This window comes from Gopherus flavomarginatus, chromosome 5, assembly GCF_025201925.1.
Source record: "Gopherus flavomarginatus isolate rGopFla2 chromosome 5, rGopFla2.mat.asm, whole genome shotgun sequence".
In the NCBI taxonomy this organism is placed as follows: domain Eukaryota; kingdom Metazoa; phylum Chordata; order Testudines; family Testudinidae; genus Gopherus; species Gopherus flavomarginatus.
Genome location: NC_066621.1, coordinates 22,662,660 through 22,676,436, shown reverse-complemented (window position 1 = coordinate 22,676,436; position 13,777 = coordinate 22,662,660). Strand labels below are relative to the sequence as shown.

The window sequence follows — 13,777 nt, the reverse complement described above, 5'->3', positions numbered from 1 at the left end:
CAGCAGCCGCGCCCGTCCTTTCCGCCGGCTGGCGCACATCCCCCTTCGGACTACAACTCCCAGAATTCCAAGCGGACAGGGCAGCGAGGCTGCTGCCTCTGAGAGTGGAAGCGCTTCCCCTTTCTTGCGGGCTGGGCAGACGCAGCGCTTCCGTTTTCCCCAGCAGCCCCACTGGAGTCCAGTCTCCCCAGGCAAGCAGGGGCTACCCAGTCAATCACGTCCCCCAGCGTTGGGCGTGGGGAAAGCCAGGTCCCAGGCATGCAAAGCTGAGGCTGTTCCAAACATGGGGCTTTAGGCTGGCCAGCAGCCTCTCATGACAAGGGTCGTCCCTTATCTCTGCATCTCTGTACAGCAAGATCAGGAGTCGCCGTGTGCTGCAAAAAGCAGCAAGAAATGCCCTGTAAATGCAGGTGAGTACTGCGTATTATTGCTACGAATGATGATGACAGTGAATATAATACCCCTGGAGGAGGGGTAGGGCAGGGGCGCTAAGAAAACTGCCCCCTATTTTTGCACTACAATGTTAGCAGCCGTAGGCGTCTGTTACAGCGTGGCATCCTGTTTTGCCTCTTGGGGATGTCTTGCTGAAACCGTCCCCAATTGTGGATTTTCTAAGTGTGATTCAAAGAAATAGATTTTAAAATGTATGTAAAAAACAACATATGTTAAGGGTGCACAGTTAGGCCTTGAGCCTGCAAACACGTCCATGCAGACGGCACTTTAAGCACATTACTGGGCCCACTGAAATTTGTGGGATTAGGGCCTAAAGCATTCAAAAGGCCGGAAGTGTTGATGCCAAACTGCAAATGCTTGCCTGACTTTACATGAGTGGTCCCATTGAAACCAATGGATAATGTATAACTGTTTGCAGGATCAGGGCCCAAAGGCACACATACAAACTTTCCCCTACCTCCTCATAAGTGTTTTTAATTACTCAATAATAATAATGAATTGTAATAACTTAATATAACCAGTTCTTTCTTTTTGTCTTCTGTTTGATCAGTAGGAACATTTGATTGAAAGGAAGAACTTCATTGTTTAGAAATTAACCTATTCATATGACTTATTCTGAATTCAGTACACTCCCTTTGATACATCACATCTGTTTGTAGTGGGAATATTTTTGAGGTTACAAACTGAGAAAGAAGGAGCAGCAGATTAATTTTTAAGTAACAAAGTTCCTATCTTCATGAACAACAAGTAGAGACGGAAAAAAAGAAAACAGAACGTATTAGATCAGAGCTGAATTGTTTCAAAACAGAATATTTTTCGGTTTTCCATTAGGAGTCAGTGACTACATTTTATTCAATAGTTTCAGTATGTTTCTGTTACATATACAATAGAACCTCGCCGACACGAACACCAGAGTTACCAACTAACTGGTCAACTGGTCCACACACCTCATTTGGATCCGGAATTACGCAAGCAGGCAGCACCAGAGGGGGTAAAAAAGCAAATACTGTGTGACTAAGCAAAATGGCAAGCAGTAGGAAGCGCAAACGTGTCACTCTTTCAATTGACACAAAACTAGAAATATTAAAAAAACTCGACAGTGGTGTTAGCCTCAGCAACATAGCAGTAGAATATGGTATCGGGAAGTCAACCATCACCGATATTCGGAAAAGCCAGGAAAAAATAAAGCAATTTGCAAAAGAAGCCAAAGACAATGGGACAGTAAAAAGCAGGTGTATTGTACGCAAGGCTGCTGATGATGCTTTTGATAAGGCAATGCATCTGTGGTTTGCACAAGAGAGATCAAAAGGCACTCCTATAAGTGGTGTCATGGTTACAGAGAAGGCAAAGGTACTCTACCGAGAAATGTATCCAGACAAAGGTGAGAACCATTTTAAAGCAAGCACAGGGTGGCTTTGTCGGTTCAAGAATCGGCATGGAATACGTCAGCTAAGGATGCAAGAAGAGTTTCTAACAAGTGACTGGAATGCTGCTGGTGTATTTAAAAACATTTTCAAATCATTTATTGAACAGCACGAACTTACCCGGGACCAAGTGTTTAACTGCGACGAGACGGGCTTGTATTGGCGCCTACTTCCAAACAAGACTCTGGCAGACAATTCAGAAAAACAGGGGAAGAATTTCAAATCCAGTAAAGATCGGGTCACGCTGATGGCTACTGCTAACGCAAGCGGGGATTTCCGTCTCCCATTGATGTTCATTCATAAAAAGGCGAAACCTCCTTGCTTTGCAAACGTCACTATGTCAGCTCTACCTGTCCATTACTACAACCAGCGCTGTGCTTGGATGGATAAAGGCATTTTCTCTGACTGGTTTTTTAAACACTTTGTTCCACTTGTGAAAGACTACCTTACCTCAAAATCGTTACCTATCCGAGCTGTGCTACTGATGGACAATGCTCCATCTCATCCTGCCATTGAAAATCTACTGACGGAAGATGGAAGCATTCGTTGTTTGTTTTTGCCACGAAACGTCACCAGCCTCATTCAGCCAATGGACCGAAGCATTCTGGAAAACATGAAATGTCGATACAAGCGAAACCTCTTACAGCGATTATTACTGGGATCAATGCAGTTTGAATCTTACACAGATTTTTGTAAACAGCTGACAATCAAAGATGCTGTCTACATGTGTGCCGAATCCTGGAGTGAGATTAGCTCTGAGTCTTTGAGACGCTCATGGAATACGCTTTGGCGGTGTATTGATAACACTGAACCAGATAATTTGGAAAACAATGAGCAGATGGAAATAAATCAACTAGATTTTTCTGAAGAGCGACAGCTTTTGGATATCACCATGGAGGAACAGGAGGAATGGCTAAACGCAGATAAACATGAGAATGGACACCCTATTCTTAGTGACCATGAGATAATTGAATTGGTACGAGAAACAGCACAACCGGACAGTGACAGTGACAAGGAGGGGGAGAACGCCAAGAAGATCCCACACATGCAAGCAGAAGAGTGCTTCACTGCCTGTCTTCAGTGGCTTGAACAACAGCCTGAAGCCACACCAATTAACCTAATGATGCTTCACAAGCTACGCACCTTGGCAGCAAAAAAGCTTGTTAGCAACCTCAAGCAAAGTACGATTAAAGATTTTTTCAAGTCTACATAGTTTATGCTGTAAAGTTAAGCAGGAAAGTTAAGTTTGGATACTTTTTTTAAATTGTCATTATAAAGACTAGTGTCGGTACGTTTTGCTGTACCATTTTTTTTTAGTGCTGTTTGAATGGACATTGAAATTGGTGGGCCTTTATGTTGGCTTTTTTATTTCATGGATAACTGACACTAAAAAAGAAGCAAGAGAAATTACTTAAAATTGAAATATAGTACCGTGTTAACCGTAAACTACTAACAAAAAAAAAAAAGAAAGTTTCGAAAAAAGATTTGACAAGGTAAGGAAACTTTCTGTGCTTGTTTCATTTAAATTATGATGGTTAAAAGCAGGATTTTTCTTCTGCACAGTAAAGTTTCAAAGCTGTATTAAGTCAGTGTTCAGTTGTAAACTTCTGAAAGAACAGCCATAACGTTTTTTTCGGAGTTACAAACATTTCAGAGTTAGGAAGAACCTCCATTCCGAAAGTGTTTGCAACTCTGAGGTTCTACTGTATTGTACATGATGAGCGTCCTCTGGTGGCCAGAATTGGCACTTAACTTCCCTGTTACATATCTGTTTGCCCAACAGTCACTTTGCAGAGCCTATGGGGGTGTTAGCCTACCAGATGCTTAGCATTCTGTCCTGATCCAGCAAAACACTTAGGCCTTGGCTACACTGGCCCTTTACAGCGCTGCAACTTTCTCGCTCGGGGGTGTGAAAAAACACCCCCCTGAGCGCAGCACGTTACAGCGCTGTAAAGCGCCAGTGTAAACAGTGCCCCAGCGCTGGGAGTGCGGCTCCCAGTGCTGTAAGCTAATCTCTCTCCCAGCTCTCTCCCAGCACTGGCACCGCGACCACTCTCGCACTTCAAAGCGCTGCCATGGGAGCGCTCCCGCAGCAGCGCTGTACAGATGCAAGTGTAGCCATACCCTTAAGCACATCCTTAACTTTAAACATAAGGGTAGGCCCATTGACTTCAGTCTAGCGTGCGGGATTGAACTCTTGCTGAACAAAAGAACTAACTACTCATGGTAATAAGCATTATGCTTGGTGTTACGTGTTTCCGGTTTCAGGCCTTATGCAGGCTGACTTTGATATAGGAGGGACACCATGGTTTTAAAGCATGTTTTATTAAAATTCTTTCTCCTGATTGTCAGTGGTTCCCACATCTGTTGCATCTTAGTTGCTTTTATTTATCTCTGGTTCCAGAAATCTCTGTAATTCTGCATTAATTGTGTTTTTCAAATAGGACTTTGGCTGTCAGTGTGACAGATATGGCAATTTCCTTAAATATCCTGGTCCAGCCTTATTGAATGAAGTTAAACCTTATTGAATTAACATTCAGTATCTTAGGAGTTCATTATATTAAAAATGCAAATGTGTATGTATAATTGTGCGATTGTATAGAACACCTCTAGGGAGGAAACATGGCTAAACATTTACCCTAGGAAATGTTGTGAACTTCAAAGGACTCTTTGAAACAATGTCCTAGACAAACAAATTTAAGTGGGATTCGTAGGAAATATTTGGGAAAAGGTGAAGGCAACTTCTCACCTCTGGACCCAACCTTTGACACTGTGCTTTGAGGAAAAAAGTAAAGCGGACCTGCGTAGGCGGTCTGAGTTTTCTGGGGAATTCACAGTGTACACAGGGAGCTGCCCAGCCTGGAAAGTCATAGATTCCAAGCCCAAAAAGGGCCATTGTGATCAGCTAGTCCAGGGGTTCTCTCAACAATTTTTTTGGTGACCTCAGAGCTCAGCCACCAACTCTTGCTGGTGTTTGCTCTAATAATTTTTCCTAAAATACTTAATTAACTTTAGAAAAAACAAATAAATTTGCACATATACACATCCGAATAATTCTAATTTATTTATATAGGGGTTGGGTTTTTTGCAGACTTAATAATAAAAATAATGGGCAGGTGTGTCTATTCTTTACCGGAGTAGAAACACAAATAAGGTGTTTGCATGTTCTTGTCTTTTTTGTTGTTGTTGTTTCTTTTGCTTTTGTGGTTGCTTTCTTTTTTTTTAGACTTGCTAGCTAGTAAGTCTGCTGCTGTGAAAAGTGATACTTGTATATTACTACACCTCTACCTCAATTCAACGCTGTCCTCGGGATCCAAAAAATCTTACCGTGTTATAGGTGAAACTGCGTTATATCGAACTTGCTGTGATCCACTGGAGTGTGCAGCCCTGCCCCTTCCGGAGCATTGCTTTACCGCGTTATATCTGAATTCCTGTTATATCGGGTCGCGTTATATCGAGGTAGAGGTGTATCATTTTTTTACAGTTTCCCAGCTAGCTTCTAAGTCTTGTTGCCAATGATTTTAGTTTATTGTTCATTTATTGTGTGATATTATGATTAACTAACATGTTATGTCATATGTAATCATTGTATGTTCAATAGAGTTGCGTTGTAGGATTATAAAAGTACAAGATTGATCAGTAGTTAGGAGGGATAATTATGTATTAGATATCTAAGTAAGTAGGGCTGAAACGCAAGGCCTACAGGCTGAGGCCTGTAAGATTTTAGCTTAGCCATGCTAGGCTTAAGAAATGCTTGACATAAGTAAGTGACCAAAGAATGACCCTATGGCACAAGATTACGGAAAAGATGTACTAATGGGTGATATGCCAAAAAATTAACAACAACAGTAATAGTTTGCTTACAAGATACGTGTTAGTCACATTTTTCTAACACATGCCCTAACCACAAGGTTCACTATGTGTGTAAATGCTAATGATGTATAGTCAGAATCACACTTTAAAAAGAGAGTGCCCAGATTAGGAAAATTGAGCTCCCTATGGGAAACTCCAGCAGGAACCATCCCTATACTGATGATCAATTGGCAGGGCAACCATCAGACCTTAAGAATATCATTAAGGATGTGAGGATGGCTATATATGTAACTTGTGCATAGAATTTCTTTATGCTTAGTTAATCATAACTTTAACTGTAACTTTAATAAAACTTGGAAAACCTTCTACTTGTGAATGTCTGTGTGGTCATTACCCTTGTTTTTTATGTGTTCCTAGAGATTCCTCATCTGAAGCAAGGAGCAGAGGTGACTTGCACTCTGGTGAGCTTGAAACTAACTACCAGAGCCGAACCCACTGTGGTGTAATACAGCAATACTAAATCCACTTTAAATCATATCAAAGGGTACAGATTGGCACCCAGCGTGGGGGTCTAGAGAACACAGACTACGTTAGACCCTATAGATGTAATTAATATTATGCTGATCTATGCGTTTATAAGAACATGTAGCAAAATAGACTAGACTAAAGTGTGTTTAAGTGATGCCTAGACCTCTAGATAAAGGTGGGTTTCACCCCAAAACTGGAAGTTATTGTTAAACTCAAATATCTGCCAAGAGCAGGGTCCAAACTGTATAAATAATCAACAGTGGGAATGTTTAATTTTGCACTTATGTGTACACATCCCTCCTGTGATTCCAGCAGCTTTGTCCATGCTGGACAGTTCAGATCCCCCTGATCCCAGGTGTGTCACATTGTGTCCTGAGCATGTAAAGTAGAGACGGTTGAACATTAAGTCATTAACACATTTTTCCCACAAAGTGGCTTTTTAACAAAATGGACATTTTTATGAGATAGTTTCCATATTTTGTCAAAGTTTTTCAGGTTTTGGTGAGAACCCCCCTTCTCCCCCCCCCCCCAAAAAAAAAACCTGAAAACCTAATTTTTGTTGTTTTTGACAAAATACTTCCAGTTTGGGGGTTTTTGTGTGTTTTTCTGAAATCCTGAAAAATTCAGTGAAAATGTTAAAAGAAACAAACAATGTTCATATCCTTTGAAAAAAATTTGCAGGAAATAAATCAGATTTTTCAACCTGCTCTGGTACAAAGAGCCAGATTTTCCCTTTCCAACCCAACTTCTTTGAGAAATTTGATTCAAAGGAGTGGAACCTGGCCTTAACTGACATATTGAGAGGATTACCAGTGGGCAGGGGCAACTCTCAGCTTCTATAAAGCTGGCTTAGGCAGATCCTGTGTCAACTGCCCCCTTCCAGTGTATAGAGTGTGTCGGGAGCAAGAGAGGATGGGTTAAGCATCTCAGTTGGTGTATTGGCTCTTGGGGATAACCAACTACCATAAGTTAGAGCAACTTCTAGGGTATTCCAAGATTCTGTCTAGATTCAAAATTGCACCAGTTTAACTTTAAATTCGTTTAAAACTGATTTAATTAAACTACTTCAAATCACAATGCAGACTCTCTTAATTCTATTTACATCATGATTATCTCAATTTAGCATAAATTAATTGTTATTGAATTAAGTTAGATCAATAGTGTGACGGGTTCCTTCTGAGGTGCCACCTGGAACTAGGGTACTACTGAGCCCTCTGACCTGCCAGCCTGGGCTCCCTCTCTCACTGTGCTGCTGTGCCTAGCTGCAGACCCGCTCCCGGTCCTACAATTCCACCAGCATTCACACAGGTAGGGACACACCCAACTGCAGTTACATTCAGGCTCTCTGACCAGCCACTGCATGTGAACCAACAGTAGGGAGGCTACGGCCAGAATAACCACCAGCTTCCCAGCCTAGGATCCCAGAGCCGTACCATCTTGCCCTGGTCCAAACTCAACCAGTATGAATTTTATTATCCAGTTTGCCTCCCCCTTAGTGTGGAGAGGAAATGAAATAGCCCCTCCAAGCTAAGATTCCCATGCATTTCACTTCAAACTCACTGGTTTAGATTAAAACATAAATTTATTAACTACAAATGATAGATTTTAAGTGATTATAAGTGATAGCAAACAGATCAATGCAGATTACCTAGTAAATAAATGAAAAAGCAAACTAAGCTTTACATACTAGAGAGAGAGGATTTGACTTAACAGTCTCTCAGCCTGATGGATGATACAAGTGGGCTGCAGATTCTTAAGATACAAGTTGCACTTGTTTTACAGCTTAGAATCCTCAGGTTTTTCATACACATGGAAAAAAAACCCTTTAGCCTGGGTCCAGCACTCTTTCCCCACCCACCCCCACCGTTCAGTCTTTGTTCCTTAGATGTTTCCAGGAGTCTCCTTGTGTAGGGAGTGAAGAACAACAGAAGATGTCACTCCCCTGCCTTATGTAGCTTTAGCATATGGTGAGAACCCTTTGTTTCAAAACTTGGTTCCCAGACCGGTTTGTGGAAAAATACTGACGTCCCAAGATGGAGTCTGGAAACGTGGTCTAGTCACATGCCCTTGCAGTGTTATAGCAGCCATTGCTTACGGGCTGGCCAAAATGCCCACAGGAAGGTTAAGCTATTCCACAGTCCGTTGTCTTTGCTGATGAGCCATCAGCCCTGTCTGGTATCTTCATTGTTGTACCTGAAAGGCTGGCTGTGGGTGTTTTCCAAAGTAAGCCTATTTGAAATGCAGATCTCTAGTCAATATTCATAACTTCAGATACCAAAATGATACATGCATACAAATAGGATGTATTCAGCAAATCATAACTTTTCCAGTGACACCTCACATGATCATTGTGAAGAATGTGGAGTGTAGTATCACAGATATAAATCATGTTTAAATTAGACTAAGCATCTACTCTGCTTTTTGCACCAGTTTAATTAAATTGGATTAAAGTCACTGATCCTGCAAACACGTTTAACTCAACTACCAGGAGTAGTTCCATTGACTTCAGTTATGCATGGTAGCATATATGTGTTTCCAGGATCAGCGTCTTAGTTAAACCAGTGTAACTCTTAAGTCTAGGCAAGGCCTAAGTTACAGCTGGACCAGAACTGGAGCTTGTATAGATTGATCCACAGAATCAGACAGCTGTGGCTGGCCCCCAGCATTCTCCTAGTTTGGACCAAGCAGATTTTAGTGCAAGAGAGGTGACAGCCCATCAGCGGTTCTCAAACTTGATTGCACCATGACCCCCTTCTGACAACAAAAATTACTACTTGACCCTGGGCGGCGGGCAGAGCATTCAGGCTTCGGCTTCAGTCTCAGGTCCCGACAAGCCTAATGCTGGCTCTGGTGACCCCATTAAAATGGGCTTGCAACTCACTTTGGGGTCCTCCCGACCACAGTTTGAGAACCACTGGCCCAGATTATTCCACTCTCATGAAAATACCAGAGTATGCAGACTTGAAATTGACTTTCTATGAGCTGCCAGGATAATAAGGCTTGATTGCTTGAATCTTTAAAAATAAATTGCTAATAATTTCAGACTACATTCAAACGAACAACTGGGTACTAATGCAAAGACTCTTGTATTGCAAAATACAAAATATACAAAGAGCAACCAGGAGCCTAGATATCAGAAAGAAAACAATGCCAACCAAACCCCCTTGTTGTACAATAAAATAATGACTATCCAGAAAATTGTTGTTATTAAAGAACAGTATCAGAATGCACCTCCCAGCAGGACTTTGTCTGAGGGGTTAAGGTAAGTGCCTGTAGCAGGGTTCTTTCCTCTGAAGGGGTTGATTTGGACACAGCTGGAGACAGCAGCTAGTACCAGAAGGAGCTTTGGTTTGATCCAGTCTGGTGGTATGTTCCTTTATAATATTGGGTTACAGGCGAGTAGAAACTGCAGAACAGCCTTTGTTTATTTCCCCTTTAAGGCATTTGAGGCAGTGAAGCCTAGTGGATGAGCTCAGGAGACCTGATACTTCCCCTCCCTGTGCCTCAGTTTCCCCATCTGTAAAATGGGGGCAATGATACTTATCTCCTTTGTAAAGTGCTTAGAGAGCTACTGAAGAAGAGCACTATATGAGATCTGGGTGTTGTTATAAATAAAGAGCTCTATGGCAGCCATCACCTTTCACCAGAGCCTGCTGAAGTCAGTAGGAATCTCTCCATTCACTTCAGTGGTCTCTGGCTCAGGCTTTCATTTCAGCCAATTACAGCATCTCCTTTTGGCAGTCCAACCTCCAGCAAGCTAGAAGTAACTTTGCAGGGAAACAACCATCATCAGGTTGCAATGGTAACAGTAGGGGGTGCCATTGACAATTGGACAGTGTCTGGGCAAGAACTGCCTCTTGCTCTCCAAAGGAGCCATGGAAATGAAACTGGAGATTCTGTTTGATAACTGCCAAGGCAGCCCCAGCATAAGGGGCAAAGTGACAGCATGAGCAGACTGTTGCCACCCCCCTACCTCCCGGAATGGGTGGTGGTTTGGGTTCGAAACTGGCCTCTGCACCTGCCTGTCTCTTGACTCCTACCAAACCCCTCTCCACTTGAGTCCTCCTGCTCTCAGCTAATCCCAAGTCCCGCCACGTCCCCTGCCCACCTCCCATGTGACAGAGGGGCCGAGTTCTTCAGTGTTTCCACCTGTCTCTGGTCAGGTGTCCCAGACTGTGGCTTCCAGAGATGGTAGCAGGAAACTCCCCTGTTTCAAGGGGAAAGAGTAGGGCAGACCCTGGCAGAAAGGCTATTGACCTTGAGGAGGAATGTTTTGTATGGACTATCCTTCCCCTGCGAGATGAGAATGCTCACTGATTTGAGTGCAGGGCCAAATCACTCTACCAGCCTGGGGAAACTGAGGCAGTGGCTCCACCTCCATGCTGGAGAGGTATGATGGCTGTTATATGAGTACTCCCGCTACTTTATTTACTGCATAGGCAGATGGTCCTATCTGCATCTGCTGTAAGGTGATGAGAGATGTGTGTTACTGTGTTTTAGTCTATAAAAAAAGCCAAACGACACAGTGGTATGGCATCCTATGAAAGTTCCTGCCCAGGGCGACCGCTCTGCCCCTAGAACCAGCCCTGGCTGTGGCAGAACAAGTGGCTCTCTGGGTGTGACCTGAGCGGATGACTAGACATGCCAGCACAAGTCAATATTAGTCTATCATGGGGCCAGGGGTCAGCAGTGTGACCCTAGTCCACAGCCAAGGGGAGATCAGGGCCATCAGGGCCAGTAGTCCTCTCTTTGGTGATTTCTTCCTCAAAAACATTTCTTATATCCTGTAACTTCCTTCTTGCACTTTCTCCTCCTCTGTACGGTTTCACTCTGGCTGGATTTCCACTTGCTGAATGACACCCACTCTGCCCAAACAATTTATTGAAGCTCGACTTCAAGGCAGTCTGACTTGTTTCCTAAGAACAGCCATACTGGGTCAGACCAATGGTCCATCTAGCCCAATAGCCTGTTTCCAGTCCATGTCAGATGCTTCAGAGGGAATGCACAGAACAGGGCAATTCCTGCTTCACTTTCTCTGTAGGAGCATGCATGGACTCTCTTCTGGTTGCCCTCTTCTCTTGTAAGGCCTTCTCTAAACACAGAAGCTGCATCAGTTTGAAAACTGATTTAGTTAATCCAGTGCAAATGCCTGTGTAGACAAAATATATTTATTTAAAACTAGTTATATTGATTTAACCTGCATCCGTAAACCTAACAGCTCAAGTTAACCCGATGTAGGTTTAAACACAAACCTACATGAAAAGGACATTAAGGTTGCAAAAGCAAGCACTCAGAAGTTAGGCAATGCTAGAATTAAGGCTGCCTATGCAACCTTAATTTGACCCGTTATGCATGTGCATACATGCTACAATACAATTTTTAATGACATGATCACATACTTTTTTCCCCCCACAGAACCTGGCCTCATTCAATGCACAGGCTGAGCCTGCTCTGGGAATGAATTAGGCCTGTGTAACTAAACAGGCCATCTTGACCACTTTGATGTTCTTTTAACATAGTTTTGTATGTGTAACTTCCTAGCTGGTTTTAAAAGCAAATTGCCAAACTAAATTCCATCATATGGACAGGTATGTGATTCATCAGCAGGGCTGGCACCTTCAAATCTACTGCACAGACCTCTCCCACTTGAGGTAAGGGAGTATTTGAAAGCAGTAGTAGGTGTTTATCCTCTGGACCAGAACTAAAGAGAGTGGAGCACTTTGCCAGCAGATTGTATAGACTTCAGAAATTATAAATGATTTTCTAAAGCAAAGTAACTAGCTTGGTCCTCTTTACGGCAGATAGTGATTAATTATCACTGAACAGGACGGTGGTGCCTAGGAACCAGTAATCGTGACCTGACTATATTCAATATGGGCAAGCAGAGGACAGTTCCACCCAGTAAGAGATATACCTGGTGCTTCTGTGACGAACTGGGAAAGTTCTTAATGTTTTCTCTGAATACTGTGTTGGTGCCTCAGTGTCCCCATGGCAGTTCTTAAGTATCTGGCAGAGCAAAGGGCCAGTGCACCTAAATGCCTGACACACTGTCTCCTAGCAACTGATGGCCTGGGCCCCTCCTCTGCAAAGGTGCCAGCTGAAGGTGTTGGAGACAAAGGGATCAGGTGACCTCCTGGCCCGGGAAAGGGGCTGAGCAGAGAGGAGGGGCTGGGAGGGGTTGTTAGTCTGGAGCTGGCTGGGGTCAAGGGTGGAGGGCAGACCTGGGGGTCTGGCTCACTGCCCCCCAGAATGGACCCAGCCGAGGGGTCCGGTTCGCTGTACCTACAAGCTCTGTTTTAGACCCTGTTCCTGTCATCGAATAAACCTCTGTTTTACTGGCTGGCTAAGAGTCACGTCTGACTGCAAAGTGGGGGTGCAGGACCCGGTGGCTTCCCCAGGACCCCGCTGGGGTGGACTCGCTGTGGGAAGCACACGGAGGGGCAGAGGATGCTGAATGCTCCAAGGAGAGACCCAGGAGGTGAAGACGTGTGAGCTTCTTGCCCTGAACAAGTCTGCTCCAAGGGAGAGGAGGCTCCCCAAAGTCCTGCCTGGCTTGGTGGGGAGCAGTTCCGGAGCATCGCCCGGGGACTCCGTGACAGCTTCAAAATGAGTAACTTCCCAAAGCTGAGGTAAATTACAAGCAAAATTGATCAGGAGGAAAAGCGTAGGTGGGAAAATGTGAATGAAGATTGGAAGCTCTTTAAGAAGGGTTGATTAGATGGCCCAAAAAAACTCGACCACTCCACAGTCAAGAAAGAGGACAACTCTGGATAAAAACCCATCCTGGTTCAGTGAGAAAGTGAAGGCAGCAATTAGAAATAAAACTTTATAACAAAGGAAAAACATAAATAACAATCAATACAAGTGAGGTGATATGAAGTGTAGAAAATATAGAAGTGAAGCTAAAGACATCAGGGAAAAATGAATGGCTGGGAGGCCTAAGGACAATAAAAAGTTGTAAGCATATTGGGAGCATAAGAAATCTTAACAATGGAATAGGCACATTACTCTGTGGAGATGGCAAATTGTTAATAATAATACAGAAAAGGCAGAAGCATTCAATAAATATTTTCTGTCTATATTTGGAAACAAGCAGAATGTACTTTCTTGACACAGGGATGATGAAGCACTTAGGACGATGTTAAACAGCATCTATTACTTTTTAAGTTGGCACACATGGCTAACTTGAAACCAAAGGTCCTAAAAGCTGATGAGGAGTTATCTGGCCAAAAGATGTTAATTTTAATAAATCTTTCAATACTGGAGTGCTTATCTATCCAAAGTCGAACAGCTTCAACAGGAGAAATTGAAGGTATCCTATATCAGAATATCCCATAGCTCTGTGGTTTGGGCGTACATCTCAGAGGGAAGAGATCAAATCCTTTCTCCCCCTCAGGCAGAGGGGGGAATTGAACTTGGCTCTCACACATCCTAGGACAGTGCACTAAATACTAGGCTGCCTAAAAGTTATGAAGGAGGCACGTCCTCCTCCTGCCAGATTTTGAATAAAGCCCATGCTGGTAGGCACCCACCGGATGAAGCTCTGCAGGCAAGATAGG

At 43.3% G+C, this 13,777-nt stretch overlaps 1 protein-coding gene across 2 annotated transcripts; it reads left to right on the top strand.

Annotated features, from left to right (window-relative positions):
* The first annotated feature begins 80 nt into the window (after positions 1-80).
* LOC127052489 (jerky protein homolog-like) lies at positions 81-6,058 on the top strand. 2 transcript variants are annotated; one of them, XM_050956225.1, is made up of 2 exons: positions 81-410; positions 1,007-6,058. In XM_050956225.1, the coding sequence occupies exon 2, from the start codon at positions 1,477-1,479 to the stop codon at positions 3,088-3,090; it is 1,614 nt and encodes a 537-aa protein (XP_050812182.1). In that variant the 5' UTR covers positions 81-410; positions 1,007-1,476; the 3' UTR covers positions 3,091-6,058. The 2 variants fall into 2 exon arrangements, with proteins under 2 accessions (XP_050812182.1, XP_050812181.1); XM_050956224.1 differs by having other exon boundaries at positions 1,004-6,058.
* The last annotated feature ends 7,719 nt before the right edge of the window (positions 6,059-13,777 follow it).